A 15,934-nucleotide genomic window follows, 5' to 3' on the forward strand; every position below is an offset into this window, starting at 1 on the left:
ACTTTAAAGTCTCCATTCAATATACTTCCATGATTACTTAAATGTTACCTGCACATACATCTCATAATGGTTCTGAGTCGTGATAAGTTATGAGCTTTCTGTAGACACCTACCTGTTACCCCTTATGGATAAATTCCCTACAAGATGTGTGTTCGGTGTAGTGAGTTTGTCAGGTCTGAGGACAGAATTTCAAAGGACTGGGGAGTCCTTTGCCAAGGGATCTCTGTATCACACACACCACTGCCACACACGATCACTACCTCCTTGTGACACATGCAGATGCCTGTATCAATGCAATGACTTGAATATGGGTCATTTTATTCACTGAGCTACTATAGAGTTTGTATTGTTCCTAATGTGCACAGTCTATTTCCCATCTCTCCTGGGTCCAGATCATTCGGAATCGCTCAGACTGTTGAATGGAGAGAGCCGGTGCGATGGGAGAGTCGAGATTTCCCTCCACGGTGTGTGGGGCAGAGTGCTGGATGATCAGTGGGACATGAACGATGCCAGCGTGGTGTGCAGGGAGCTCCAGTGCGGAGTTACTGAGAAAGCTTTTAACCCCCCTAAGTCTGGGCGAGGAACGGGCCCTGTGGGGCTGAGAAGTGTCCAGTGTGCAGGAAATGAGACTCGCCTGACTCTCTGCAACATCTCCGCATTTGAGACAGCCCAGGCAAGAATTACTGAGGATGTCGGTGTTGTTTGCTCAGGTGATTTACTGTAAACATTTTACAAACAGCCTGTCCTTGTCCAATAGGAACATGACCCACCCCAGGGCCTGCCTCCACCCACCTTGTGCTGAGATCTCAAACAGATATGGATTTGAGATTCACATTATGGACCGTCTCCAGTAAAAGTATGTGTGTTATATGCAGAAACAACAGCATAACTACATTAGCGATTAAGCGCCAGCAGCAATTCAGCAATTCCGCACAATCCAGCCTGTGCACGGAGTGGGGCCTGTGAAAAAAATAGTCTGTGATCAAATACTCCCAAGTCGGTATCATAATGCACACGCACAAAGAGCCCATGGTAAGGTTGCACTAGCAAACGTAAATCTATTTCCTAACTTTTGACAGCTTGAATCTGCAACCCAAATAACGTTCTTTTAATTTAGTTTTATGTGAAATTTCCTATAAAAAAGAGAGAGGTAAAACCAAATTCTATCATGTGCACCCCTACCACTCACCTCCCCCTGTGACTCCTCAGTGGGGTCTGACCCCTACTTCATACCTTTGGCACGAGAGCCCAGATTGCTGCTACTATTTAACCTGCACAACTAACAACGTCAGCTAGCAGCAGGAGAAGGCTGTTATCCAAGAAGGGAATGGGTTGCTGGGTGTGCATGATGGTTGTGGGGAAATCCAGCCTGGTCTGGCTCTCTCTCCCTCACCTTCAAAATTGGGGGAACTCCCACTCCATGTATTACCCCAGATTGTGGGATTTTCTGTTGGACCATGTGCTGTGACAGCAGGATGGCTGGGGGAAATCCACTCTGTGTCTCTTTTACTCCATGGCCAGGTTCTCAGGGTTCTAGCCCCATGTTCTGCCCCCAGAGTGTGGGGTATGGTGGTAAATGGGCCACTGAGGCCAAGTGCTGGGTTTGGGGATTTACAGAGGAGTGGGCAGGAACCCAGTCCTGCTCTCTTCCCCCTCTACAGCTGCTCTGGTAACTCCGAGCTGGTCACAGAACAGTGAATGCTCTGCTGTTGCTTTGATGATAGTGTTAGTGAAGGGTCAGTGATTTTGACGGGCTGCCAACATTTTCCTGAAGAACTCAAATGAGACAAGGGAAATGGCAATTCTGAACACTGTAGATCTTAGCCAAATCTGAATAGAGTTTCATGGGACAAAGAAAAGGCAGTGCTGTAGCCACAGGAGAATAGCCAAGACCTGTTGCAAACAATAGAGATGTGAGAGCTCAAAGAAAGATCACTAAAGCCTGGACCTACAAAGGAAGTAGGCATTGCAAAACTTATCTTTTAAGAGCTTAGAAAATCACAGGAATGACATGATCTACAACACCTGAGTTAGGCATCCTATACAATGAGTGGGAAGAGATAGGAGCCTTAGAATGGGACTCACAAAAGCCAGCTCACTAGGCAGGAAGCCTTATAAATTAGTCAATGGGAGATGCTAGTGAGAGGGGTGTGTCCTAAACTCTGCCCCTCTCACAGAGACAGGCACCTAAGTGTATGTCTACCCAGCAATTAAACACCTGCGACTGGCCCAGGTCAGGTGCTGCGAGGATACCAGAGCCTGGGCCCCAAGCCAAGCCCAAAGGTCTACACAGGAATTTTTAGCCCTGCAGCCTGAGCCCCAGGAGCCTGAGTCAGCTGACTCAGGTCAGCTGCAGCCATAACACAAGTCTTTTATTCCAGTGTGGATGTAAGTCTGAGCTGCAGGGAGGCACCAGTCTCAGAGTGTGCTCCAGGAACTGGGGGAAAAGAGGCATTTCTGTGCCTAACTCGTGTGCAGAGTCCGATCTGGTAGACATGCTCAGAGGACATCTAACTCCATGTAGAACAGCAAAAAGGGAGCCGGGGGGAGGAAGGAAATAGAAAGAAGGAGTGTCACTTTTATCCCAGTGGTTAACACACTCACCTAGGATGTGGAAAGTCCCCTCTTTCCCTGATAAGGAGGAGGGATTTGAACAGAGATCTCCTGCCTCTAGGATGAGCACTCTAGGCAATAGAATGATTCTTTCTCTGCCCAATTATATTTATTTAATTAAAGTGGAACAATGTCAATGGGAGAGAGACCCACATCAGGATGTCTCATAGCCCAGTGATGAGAGCCCTGTCCTGAGTGGTAGTAGATCCCTGGAAATAGACAACCTTAACTCTGCCCTGTAATGACACCACACAATAACTTACATTTGTGGTTAATGCAAATGGTATTTGCTCTCCCAAAGTAGATTAAACAGATTTCTAAAGACACATTAGATTGTTTCATATTTTCCCCTCATGGTGTCAAGGGAGCAGGATCAGGTAGGGGTGCTCCTCAGAACTCGAGTGGGTCAGAAACCAGAATTCCCATTCCACAGGAAACTGGGAAAATTTTGATTTTTCCCTCCAAATTAAAATTAAAATTTGAAATTTCACACAAGCAAAAATTCCAAAATTTTGTTTCAGAAAAATTGAAACAACATTTTGTTTTGACCCCATTGCCTTGACTTTTATGTTTATTATAATTGTAATATGACATAATATAACATAAATGTAGAAATGATAAAGCAGAAATTAAACATTTCAGCATTATTGAAACAATACGTTTTGATACTTTGATCTAAAACTTTGAAAAAATCAACACAATTGTTGCAATTTTGTCAAATCATCATTTTCGGATGGAAAATGTTTCTGTCTGAAAAATTCATCTAGTTCTTCTGAGAACCATACTGGGAACCACTGTCCTCTCCCAGCTCTCCAATATGATGCCTCTATGCATCCAGCCTAGAGTAGACAGCTTAGTTTCTTGTAGTTTTATCACATTGCACGAATGGGTGGCCGGTGACCCGGCCTTTGGGGGAGGCTAGCCCCCAGCCTCTCTCCTTGTGCCCAAGGCCCCGCCCCTCCCCTTGTGCCCCCCTTTCTCCCTCCCCTTGTGCCTAAGGCCTTGCCCCTACTCTTCTTCTTCCCCCCCCCCAGGAGCCCAAAGCACCCCACCGTGGCCCCCAGCCCTAGCACAAGGGCCCGGGGGGCGAGGCCCCAGCACCAGTGCTTCAGGCAGCTGGGCCACCTCCAACCCCTGTGCATCAGGCAGCCAGCCCCAGAGTGTCAGGCTGTGTGGCTGCAGTGCCCCCAGCCCCAGTGCGCTGGGTAGCACAGCCCCAGCACCAGCCACTCTGAATCTCTGCGGGAGGCAGGCCAGCCAGCCCCAGCCAGCCTGGGCCAGACAGTGCAGTGCACTGTGTACCACAGGAGAGGGCCTGGCCTGGGGGCGGATCGTGGGCTAGGCTGTGTGGGGAGGCACAGCTTCCCCCTGTCTTCGATACTTGTTGCCCATGATTGCAGTCTCATATCTATTCTATTTACCTTTCTTGCCACTAGGTCTCTTTAACTTTTGCTCCTTCTCAGCTGATCCCAATGATTATATGTGTTTCATATTATTTTTTACCAGACATATTCACTTCCATTTTCCTGAACTGAATCTCATTTTGATTTCCTCACCCAAGGGCCATATTGCAGGGCTGGCCAAACTTACTGGCCCGCCGAGCCACATACGACAGTCTTCAGAAGTTCAAGAGCCGGAGCACACCTGCCAGGAGCCAGGGCTCGGGGCTTCAGTCCCATTCCTGCTGAAGCCCCAAGCCTCGGCAGGTGCACCCCATAGGACTGAAGTCCTGAGACCCTCCTCCCTGCTGGACAGAAGCTCCTACCCCACCACCACACTGCAAGGCAGAGGTCCCGAGCTCCCCCCAGCCCCACACCACCCCGGGTGTGGTAGGCAGAGAAGTGGGGATGGAGGGAGCTTGCGAGCCATAACTTAATGGTAAAAGAGCCACATGTGGCTTGTGAGCCACAGTTTGGCCACCCCTGCCATATAGTGTCATCAGGATGTAAGCACAATTCTCTTTTGACTTTAGTGTGGATTTATATTTAGAAGTTAATGGTATATAATGGGGCTTTATATTTTTGCTTATGATTTCACACTTTTCAGTGTTCATAGTCTCTCCCAGTTTTGTATAATCTGAGACTTTTGCTATATATAACATATTGCCATTTTATCATTATATTTTGTGTTCATCCCTGTAGCTGATCACATCCTAGCCAAAATCATATCTAAGTCAGAATGCTGAATGCTGAAAGCTTGATTTTGTGAGAAACTTTATCAAATGCTTTACTAAAATGCAGAGTTATTACATCTATTGTATTCTTATCATCCATTGATGTGATAGCTATTAAAAAGCAGTATAAGGTACTTAGCATGACCTGTTTGTAAATTTCAGCTGCTAATGGCTTATGGTTACATTGGATTCAGGATAGGAATATGAATTACAGGACAGTAGTAATCAGGATCACTTGTCTTTCTTACATAATTGTTAAAATAAATTGGTGCCATATTTGCTTTCCTATAAGCTTCTAGTACCTCCCAATTCTTCAGCACTTACAAACATAATTATTAGTACTTAAGCAAACCTGTGAGCTAATAATTCCTTGAATGCCCTCTAAACTTATTTTCAAATACATGTTTGAAAAGATTTGAGTTTTGAAGGCACGACTGATTCTGCAAATCCACAAATTCTCAGCTAGTTCTTTCTCCTAGGTAAGTCAAGCATTCAGGATTAAGCCTTATTCCCTTATGCACTTTTAAGATCTCTTTACCATGCCTTAATCACTTTCTAACTCTGCAGACTTCTTCTCTTTATGTTTCATGTTAAAGACAGACTTTTAAAAGCATTTCAATATTTCAGCCATTGGAGCAGCATCATTGGTTTGCATGGAAGCTGTCCAGTTATCATTATATTACATATTACCCACTGGGATTCATCCTTGTAGGGAGCAGGCGGATCCGGCTGGTGAATGGGCCAGGTCGCTGTGCTGGGAGAGTGGAGATTTATTACAATGGTACTTGGGGAACAGTCTGTGATGATTCCTGGGACCTACCAGACTCCAATGTTGTTTGCAAACAACTGGGATGTGGACGCGCCATCAATGCAACTGTCTCTGCTCATTATGGGGAAGGATCCGGGCAGATCTGGCTGGATGATGTGAACTGCTCTGGGAACGAATCTGATCTCTGGGAGTGTCCTTCCCGGGGCTGGGGCCAGCACAACTGCAGACACAAAGAGGATGCAGGAGTTCTCTGCTCAGGTCTGTTCTGTGAATGATCTCGTGAGTTTGGTTACTTGGGAATTTAATGAAGTATATGGGTGTTTGGGGAGAGAGATGAGGATAACAGAAAGTTTATCTCCCTTTCCATTTCCCTGTCTGTCTTTCTTCCTGACCTATCCACCTGCAATGGTCACCATTAAAAAGTCTACATTGACAACAGTTAATATCAAGGGGTAGTGGAAATATTGTATTATTACCTTAGCTTTAGAACATGTATTAAATTCTGAATCTTGGGTACCATTGTGTGTAACTATTGGTGAATGCTGTCTTTTAAATAACAATTCCATTGTTAATATGTCTGTCACTGGTCTCCAGAAAAGTCTCTCTGACTTGAGAAATGAATCTTGCTTCTGTAGAAGAATGTGCAGGTTTGTTAGCGATCTTAGGGATTCAGCCTTCAAACCACAGTGTTTCAGAATCAGAAAATGTCACAGCCAACTTCTGCGTTTCCTTCTAGGGCTCATGGATCTGAGACTGGTGAGTGGCAGTGCCTGTGCTGGGCGGCTGGAAGTTTTCTACAATGGGACATGGGGCAGTGTTTGCAACAGTCCTATGGATGCAGTCACCAGGGCACTTATATGCAAACACTTGGACTGTGGAGACAAAGGGACACTTTTGAAGGAATTTACACATGGAAGCGGCTCTGGCCCCACCTGGGTGGATGGCATTCAGTGCAATAAGCAGCACAGCTCCCTGTGGCAATGCCCGTCAGACCCATGGAATCAGCAGTCATGTAGTACCAGAAGACAAGAAACCCACATCTTTTGTGCAGGTAAATAGTAAACTATTTATACTATATAAACAGTCAAACCACAAGTCTAACTCACTGACAGGTTTTGATATAATTATGGTATTTTATATTTTCACTATATTTTATGAAATTCATAGTTATATTCTTTTAACATACTCAGCAATGGCACAAACTTATTTTCAGTTTCTGAGGTTATAGAGATAGGAATGTAGTCTGTTAATAACAAACATGGAAATCAATTATTAAAAAATACACATTATACAGCATGATCAGTTATGACCTAATCCAACACCCAGTGAAGTAATCAAATCATAGATTTTAAGGTCTGAAGAGCCTGTTAAAATAATCTAATATGGCAGGCCATAGAATATTAACCAGTAATTCCTGCATAGCCCAGTGGTTCCCAAACGTTAACAGCCCGCGAATCCCTTTCACTAAATTGTGAAATCTCGTGAATCCCCTCCTAAAAATGAATATTTCTAGGGATTTAAGTTGAAATTTCCTCCGCACTCTGCACTGCGTGGGGCTCTGCTGCTGCACCCCGTTGACCGCCCCAGTCAACTGAGCTCCACTGAGCTCGAGCTGCAGGTCCCGCTGACCGCCGGGTCTCGGGCTGCCAGCCCCAACTGCCCGGCCCTACTCTCCCTGGGGCTCCGGCTGCCAGCCCCGCTCAGAGCACTGGGGTTCAGGGGGCTGGCTCCCCTGCTGATGGGGGCAGGGCTCAGGCTGCGAGCCCCAACTGCCTGGCCCCAATCTCCCTGGGGCTCCGGCTGTCCCACCTGCTGCCTCCAATGCCCAGGGTCCTCTGGCCGCCGTTAGTGAAATTTTTCTGGCAAAGCCCCTGTAATGTTCTGCAAACCCCCATGGGTTCACGAACCCCAGTTTGGGAACCACTGATCTAGCCTATACATTCTGGTTTAGCTACAGCATGTCTTTTAGAAAAACCTCCCATCTTGAATTAAATACTTCAAGTAATGGAGAAGCCACCACAGCCCTTGGTAAAATGTTTCAATGGTTAATTACGGTGACAGTTAAATAAACTGTTCTTTATTGCCAGTCTGAATTTATTTAGCTTCACCTTGCAGCCACTGGATCGTGTTAGGCTTTTGTGTACTAGATTAAAAAGCTTTCTGCTCTCAGAAATCTTCTCCTTATGTAGGTACATAAACACTATTAACAAATAAAGCCCTTCACTGCCATTGTTAGTAAGCAGTGTTTCATACTCCACTTCAGAGCTGCAAAAACTGGGATCAGAATCCTGCTGTCTACTATGGCAAACTCAAGTGTCAGCCAAACAAGAACACTGCTTTCCAGAAAGCATTATTATCCCCATTTTATAGATAGAGAACAGATATAAAAACTGTCTCAAGGAGTCTGTAGTATAACCAGGAACTGGCTGCGAACCACTTGTGTTCTACGCCAATGCCTTAACCTCAAGACCACCTTTTTTACCTGTTGATTTCCATGGGTATTGGATCAGTCCCATAGTGAGACCCAGTAAGAGTTATCCACTAAATACTCCTGGGGAAATTCTGCACCACTGCGCAATGCAGAATTTGGCAGAAATTAATGTTATGTGTACAGAATTGCCTTTCCCCCCACAGAAATGGGCTGCAGTGCTGCTGGTCACCACTAGGGGCCGCTGGACCCAGCAGAGCCCAGCTCGCACATAGAAGACACTTCTGGGAGGAGGGGGAGGAAGCTAGAGAGTTCCCAACAGCTGCAGTTCCCAGCACACCCTGAGGGAAGGAGACGGTGGCATGCAGGAAACTCCACACAAGCTGGGGACCCAGCATGAGACTGTTTCTTCCTCTTGATCCCTTGGCTCTGAGGGGTAGGGGGCAGGTGTCTGGGCTGGGGGGGGCATGACTGAGCTCTGGGGGGGAGGGAGCAGGTTTCTTGGCAAAGGGGGGGTGCCGCGGCTGGGCTCCAGGAGTGGGAAGGTGCAGGAATCTGGACCAGGGGGCCCAGGGCTCTGGACTCTGGGTGGGAGGGGGTTCGGGTGTATTGGCTGCGGGAGGGCTGCCGCTGGCCACGGTATGGGAAGGGTTGTGGGTCTCTGGCCTCCCAGCTGATCTCTGAGGGAGGCGAGGGGGCAGAGAAACAGGAACTGGGTTGTCATAGGGGTTTCTTTAACTCTCTACTCCTGGGGAATTTTTGTCTGTGTCTGTATTGTTACAGACATACTTGCTGACAGGTATTTTGAAATAAATTACCAAAATAATTGAAACTGGCATGATTATATAGTGTTATTTTGACAAATAAAATTTGCAGAATTTTAAAATATTGTGCACAGAATTTTTAACATTTTGGTGCAGAATTCCCCCAGGAGTAGACTAAAGAACATCAATAGTGTGCCTTTATGGTTAAAAATCTTCCTGGGAATAACAATCTGAGGTCTGGGCTGTGAAGTCCATTGATAGATCCGTGTCTGAAGCATTATTTATATTACTGTAACACCTAAAGTCCCCAAGGCCTCAATGCACCAGGCACTGTAAAAACACTGACTGAGAGAGGCACAGCCATATGGAGTTTACAGCCGAGACAGACAAGGCAGGTGGGAGGAGATGCAGAGGGACATGGAGATGAATTAACTTGGCCAAGATCACACAACAGATTGAAGGCAGAGACAAAGATAAAACACAGGTCTTTTAAGTCCTAGTCTAGTGCCATAACCAGTGTCAATATACGGCCTCTCAGTGTGGGAAGGTACAGACCTGCAACTCCTACATAGCTCGTTCTCAGTATTAATATTCCTCTTCTATTGGTTCCTGCAGTGATGAAGGTGCGTTTCAGTTCATGTGTCTGTTTACATTCCAGTCACTGTGCAGGGGATTCAGGGATGTTGTCTGAGTGGGGAGATGGAGTAGATTCCAGCCTGGTCTACACTAGAAAATTAAGTCGACCCTGCTAATTTGTGCCGGGGGAAATCCACACCCCTGAGCGATGTCATTAAGCCAACCTAAATGCCATGTAAACAGCACTAGGTCAGGGATGCGTATTACCTACACTGAGAACCCTCCCTCCGGCATAGGTCGTGTCTAGTCTGAAGTGGTGCAGCTGTGCCATTGTAGCATTTCAAGTGTAGACAAACCCTTAGATATACTGTCCTGCCAGTCACATAAAGACACGTGCATGCCAGCTGGGAACTGATCAAAGATTTCAAAGTCCAGAGAAACACTAGAAGAGCTAATTACCCAAATTACCAGATGTTAGCTTTTGGCCATTTTATAAAGAGCTGGTATTGGGGTTTGGAATACCAATAAACCCTACTGTATCCTGCAGCACACATGCTGCCCAGTCCAGTCACCTCAGTGTTTTATCTCCATAGGTGGGAAAGGGAAACCATCTCAGAATCCACTTGCTGAATGCCCGAACTCTACGGACTGCACAGGTATCTCTGCCTCTCTGTGTCTCCTCCTCAGTCCCTAAGGACATTCCCAACTGTCCCAGTAACATGTGAGGTTTCTGTATTTCCAGACCGGGAGAAGTTACGTGTCGTGGGAGGAGAGGACAGATGCTCGGGGAGAGTGGAGGTTTGGTACCGTGGCTCCTGGGGAACAGTTTGTGATGACTCCTGGGACATGGTGGATGCTAACGTTGTGTGTAAACAACTGGGCTGTGGATCTGCTGTATCTGCCCCGGGCGAGGCTGCATTCGGTGAGGGGACTGGTCCCATCTGGGTGGAGACGTTGAACTGCAGAGGGACAGAGTCATCTCTCTGGGACTGTCTTGGCAAGCCCTGGGGTGAGAGTAACTGTGGTCATAAGGAAGATGCTGCAGTGAATTGCTCAGGTGAGTGACAGGAGATGTTTCTGCTTTATTATATAATTTTTAAGGGGGAGCAGGTGTCACAGCAGCTGGGTCCCCATTCCTGCTCACAGACCAGGCCTCCTTTTTCCTTAAAAGACAGGATGTGTTGGGACTTTTTTTTATTCTAAAGTGCTAGGGCATCAGACCACGTTGCTTCCTTTATCCAGCACAGGCTAAGCTGCTAAGCCTGTGCTGCTCTGGGGAATATATCATGGGTGAAATGTAGGTGATGTACAGAGCACATGGGGACTCAGAGGAACAATCACGTAACAGCATGTCATCACCCCCTCACTCCACACTCCAACTCTCCTTCCTTTTCCCCTTGCAGGCATGACAGAGACAACAGCTTCACCGGCTACAACAGGTAACACATTCTCTTCCCAGCAAGGGTTAAATTTACCTACTGCCAGGCTCACAGGGGAATGAGCTGGAACCTCCAGCCTGAGAAAATGAGCTTCTTTACACAGAGTGTGAAATCTAAGGGTGAATGACACCCGGGTGGGAGCTGCAGGCTGTGCTGAGCAGGACAATTCCTGTCTATTGGTTCTAGCCCCCAGGGCAGGGCCCATGATTTAAACAGCAGCCTGTGAGCTGGCCCCATGGTGTACAGACTGGGTCCCAGGCCATTACCCTGCTTCCTAGGTGGTTCAATAAGACACTGGTGAGCTCCTCTGGGCCCCCCTGGCTCTCACAAAATAATCTCTCCCTGTTGTATGTTCATTTCCACCCAGCTCCCCCACGCCATCCTCTGACCGACAGTGGGAGAGTCACGGTGCCTGTTGTCGTCTGCAGTATCCTGGGGGTCCTTCTCTGCCTGCTGTTAATCATTCTGGGTGCGCAGGTGCAAAGGGCCAGGGCACAGCACAGAGGTGGGTCCTGATTAGTGTCACTGTCTGAAATGTCTCTGCAATAGCAGGGGGAGCTGCAGGTGTGGAGAGGGGCATTGGCAGAACTGTGAGGGGACATCAGGTCTATGCTAAGTCCTGTCTTATTTAATATTGTCATTGATGATCTGGCTGTAGAAATGACCAGGAGAGCAATAACACTTTCAGATGACACTAAGCTGGGGGCATTTGAGAGCAGTGGTGACAAGAAATAATAAATAGGGAATTAGAAAGACTGTAAATATTGGCAAAAAATAGAGATCACATTTGGGAAAGTACAAGAAAGTGCATGTGAGGGAGGACACTGAACAGAGAGACTCAGTAGGAGGGAGGGTTTGAGGAAGAAGAAATGCTGGAAAAGAGCTTGGGTGATAATGGCCAAAAAATCAAAGACAATTCCAATATTTGGCACTTTTCATTTTTTAAAAAGTGCAAAAACATTTGCTAGTTAATGCCCACACAGTCCCTAGGCAGCATGTGTAGAAGTACTAAGTATATATATGTAAGTGCTATTTTGCTCATAGCTGTAAACATCAGTTTGGGAGAGAAATTATTTCAGGTGATACCAGGGAGAATAACAAAGATTAATGAGATTAATGTACAATGGGAAAATTTTAGGCTAAATATGAGGAGAGACTTGTGACGGTGAACTAGCCCGTGGGAACTATCTTCAAAGGATCGTTGTGGAAAGGGACATGGTCTCCATCGCCTTTCAAATGTAGACTGGACAGAGCATTAGGAATGTGCTGTAGGGATCAGTCCTGGACTGGCCCCAGGGCACAGGACTGGATGATCTAATAGGGTTTCCTATCTATAGTTTCTATGACCCTATGCAAACACTGTCCTTTTTTTTCAGGTGCCACAAGACCCTCAGATCCCGTGTATGAGGAGATTGATTATAACCTGATGGGAGAGAAGCAGATATTGGGTCACTCAGGTGTGTGTCTCATTCCTACTGAACTTTCCATCTTGAGACCATGACCCACAGCTAGATATCCTCAGCCACCAGCTCTGTGAACCCTGGACTGCTGTGGGCGTTGGGCCTGTGAAGAGACCAGTTATTGAACTCATGTAGGTGCAGTGACAGATTAGCCACTAGGCCAACGGGGCCTGTGCCCAGGGTCCCCGGACAATTGCGGGGCCCTGGAAAAATCAGTGCTGCCACACCACGACCTGCTTTGCCTGCCTCTCCTGCCGGGGAATGGGATCAGGTGCAGAGTTTGCCTAACTCCATATGCCTGCGTGGCACTCCTGCCAGGGAGAGGGGGAAGCCCCCACAACCTGACCCCGCTTCTCAGCAGGAGCGCCAGGGGCAGAGGCAGGGGACTACTGATAGAAAGGGTGGGGAGGGGCTCCCACTTGCTCTGGCCCAGGGCCCCACAAAACAGTAATCTGCATCTGGTTAGGTGAGCCTCCTCCCCAGCAGACTCTGCTAGACCCCATTCTCAGGGCAGCCAGTCCCATCTGCCCATCCCGTAGCCTTGGAGTGTAACTAATTGTGGGTCAGGAAAGTGACTGTCTCTGGGGCCAGGCTACAGCATCATTTGAAAACTGCTGGAGCAAGGTGGGGGTGTCAACAAGGTGGGGGTGTCAGGGTCCCCCCTCTCCACTCTGAACTCTGGGGTAAAGATGTGGAGACCTGCAAGAAAGACCCCCTAAGATTATATTCTACCATCTTAGGTTAAAACTTCTCCAAGGCACAAATTTCTTTCCTTGTCCTTAGATGGTATGTTACTGCCACCACCAAGTAATTTACACAAAAATTCAGGGAAGGGTCACTTGGAATCCCTATCCCCTCGCCATATATCCCCCAATCCCCTTCACTCCCTTTCCTGGGGAGGCTTGAGACTAAAATACCAACCAGTTGCCTTAGCAAAGTGAGCTCAACCAGACCCTTTGTCTTTAGGACCCTGAAATCAATCAGGTTCTTAAAAGAAGAACTTTTATTATAAAGAAAAAAGTAAAAGAATCACACCTGCAAAATCAGGATGGAAGGTAGCTTTATAGGGTAATAAAAAGATTGAAAACACAGAGGATTCCCTTCTGGGGTCATCTTCACAGTTACAAAAACAGGAATGAAACTACCTCTGTAGCATAGGGAAATTCACAAGCCAAAACAAGAAATAACCTAACGCATTTCCTTGTACTACTTACAGTTTCTGTGGTTTTAGATGGATTATTCCAGGTATATGTTTCAGAAGATATTGTACCTGCTTGGCTTCTCCCTCCATCCGGAGAGGGAACAACATACAGAACAACAAACAAATCCTTCCCCCCTAGATTTGACAGGTTTCAGAGTAGCAGCCGTGTTAGTCTGTATCCTCAAAAAGAAAAGGAGTACTTGTGGCACCTTAGAGACTAACAAATTTATTTGAGCATAAGCTTTCATGAGCTACAGCTCACTTCATCGGATTTGAAAGTATCTTCTTTTCTTATTGGTCCTTCTGGTCAGGTGCCAGCTAGGTTATTTGAACTGCTTAACCCTTTACAAGTAAGGCAATCCAGTACAGCTGCCAAGGAGAGATTTTATGCTACTTCATAATAAAGATTGCTACCCTTCCCCCTATATTCAGGACAGGGAGAGGGAGTATTTTTCTTTAAGAAGTGGTGTTACCTGTACAATTTATGACTCCGCCCCTACCCTCCCTCGTGGGTGCTCAGGGCATAAGGGACCCAACTTTATCCTTCCGTGGGCTCAAGACTCTACCCCTCCGTTGGCTCAGGGCTAACACCCATTCCGGATGGATTCAGGACACAGTAAATATCCTTAAACATGTACAAGTATTTATTAACAATTAGCAACAAATCAACAAAATACACACACCAAGCATCTTATGCTCACCACTCCCAATAAAACAGACGGACGTCTCCTGATGGCCAGTCAGGGTCGTGTTGTTTGTGCTCTGGCTTCTGCACAGTCTTGTCCTGCAGGGTTAAAAAGTCCTAGCAGCTTTGGTCTTGAGCTGTATCCTAGAGTTAAGTTCCAACAAGCTTGTCTTTTGACCCTCATTATGTAATTAAAATAAGGATTTCTCTTATCTATACCTTAACCAATTATTTTACTTAAAACATAGCTATGTAAAACCACTAACCAATCATTTGCACTATATGGGGATTCACACAAGCGAGCATGTGCACTATTTCATGAAATAACAAAACTAGCTTTGGTCGTTGTGTCAGTTTCTTTACTGAAAGCTGAAAGTAGTGTCTGCTGACTGTTTAGGTGTATTTTTAATGTGGCTAGCTTGTTTTTCCTTAATTCTGATTCAGAAAGGTATTTAGATGAAAATTTACTGTGATTCGTTTCATAATGACTTTTCAAGTTGCTTGCTTTGTAATGAGCGAGCATGCAGTGCGGATAAGGCCCAGGGGTTTGCCACCTTTAATAGTGAATCAAAATCTTCCTCCCAATCTGACTTAAAACTTTGGTTTTCTTCTTCATACTTGTGTTTCTTACAATCTGAAGATGTCATTGTTATCCACGAAATTAACATAGGGTTAAAACTTAAATCTAAAACTATTCAAATGTGACATATGAACAGTAAACACAGCCTGTATTCTGCAGAATGCAGGGAGATCACAAACACCCGAGGTCAACGCAGCACAACTTTTGAATACAGAATGATGCAATTTCAGGACATAATGCACATATGAGTGAGAGCTGCTCTTTCTGTGAATCTCACTCTCACACTATCGGGTTCACTCAGTAGGAGAGAAAACCAATTTTGAAATTCTTTCACTGATTTGTATAGCTTTTTTAAAAAATTGGTGTTAATATTAATTTTAACCACAACTTGTGTTAGACCGTAGTTTCTTCACGGGTTGCACTTCAACTGTAGAAGAGCCTTGGTTTGGGTATGCCTGGAATATACGGATGCTGTAAATCCTGCTCTAGGACCCGAGTGCATCAGCCAGCGGTCAGTTTAGCTGCTCTCACTTTGATAACATCTCATTTGTTGTCTTTCCAGTCTCCTATGCAGAGGATTCAGTGACGAAGCTGCAGTATTACACCGGGGACAGTAAGGGGGAAAACGATTCTGGATCAGAACAAGGTAATGGGGTAAGGTGGCATACAAAGACAAAGACTCAAATCTGGGTGGAGAATTTAATTTCCACAGCATTTTCTGTAAAGGCTGTCATTTCCCGCACTCGATTTCATGGCCCAGCACTGATTGTATCCCTTCTGATGGGATCAGATTTAACCAGACTTTCAAAGATTTCTGATGAACCCTGTGATGGAAATATGTGATCAAATCCTGGCTCTTCCTGTGTGCAGTTCATGGTACCCTCCCCCACAGGAGGAGCTGCAAGGAATGGGGCCCAGGAATATTTGCTTGCAATGGAAGAATCTGAATTTCACATCTGGCACCGAGCATTAAACAAAACCCTAATCTGTGCCCATGGTCTTACCCACCTGCTTCCATGGCATGAACACAAGCCCGAATCACAATCTAGCCCATATAATCTTAGAGATTTTACACCATGTTCATATAGTCCAGTTGGATTCACAAAGGTCAGTTCTGGTGCAGCAGCTACTGTCTTCCAGTCAGTGTGTCCAGTGTTAGCTTAGCACCAACACAGATCCAGATCCCATGGAAGGGCTTGACAACATTGCTATTGGATTCAGTGGGGATGGGCCCCAAATTATTTAT

The 15,934-nt window shown here is 46.1% G+C and overlaps 1 protein-coding gene across 3 annotated transcripts in view; it reads left to right on the forward strand.

Annotated features, from left to right (window-relative positions):
- The window catches only part of LOC102933139 (antigen WC1.1), a 64,098-nt gene that overhangs the window by 39,138 nt on the left and 9,026 nt on the right, over positions 1-15,934 (forward strand). For all 3 annotated transcript variants that reach the window (XM_037911434.2, XM_043544357.1, XM_043544412.1), the window contains 9 exons: positions 393-710; positions 5,499-5,813; positions 6,292-6,606; positions 9,917-9,979; positions 10,066-10,380; positions 10,727-10,762; positions 11,130-11,267; positions 12,139-12,219; positions 15,251-15,334. In XM_037911434.2, the coding sequence (XP_037767362.1) occupies positions 393-710; positions 5,499-5,813; positions 6,292-6,606; positions 9,917-9,979; positions 10,066-10,380; positions 10,727-10,762; positions 11,130-11,267; positions 12,139-12,219; positions 15,251-15,334 (1,665 nt within the window). The remainder of the gene's footprint in view (positions 1-392; positions 711-5,498; positions 5,814-6,291; positions 6,607-9,916; positions 9,980-10,065; positions 10,381-10,726; positions 10,763-11,129; positions 11,268-12,138; positions 12,220-15,250; positions 15,335-15,934) is intronic.

This window comes from Chelonia mydas, chromosome 1 (genome assembly GCF_015237465.2).
Source record: "Chelonia mydas isolate rCheMyd1 chromosome 1, rCheMyd1.pri.v2, whole genome shotgun sequence".
Lineage (NCBI taxonomy): Eukaryota > Metazoa > Chordata > Testudines > Cheloniidae > Chelonia > Chelonia mydas.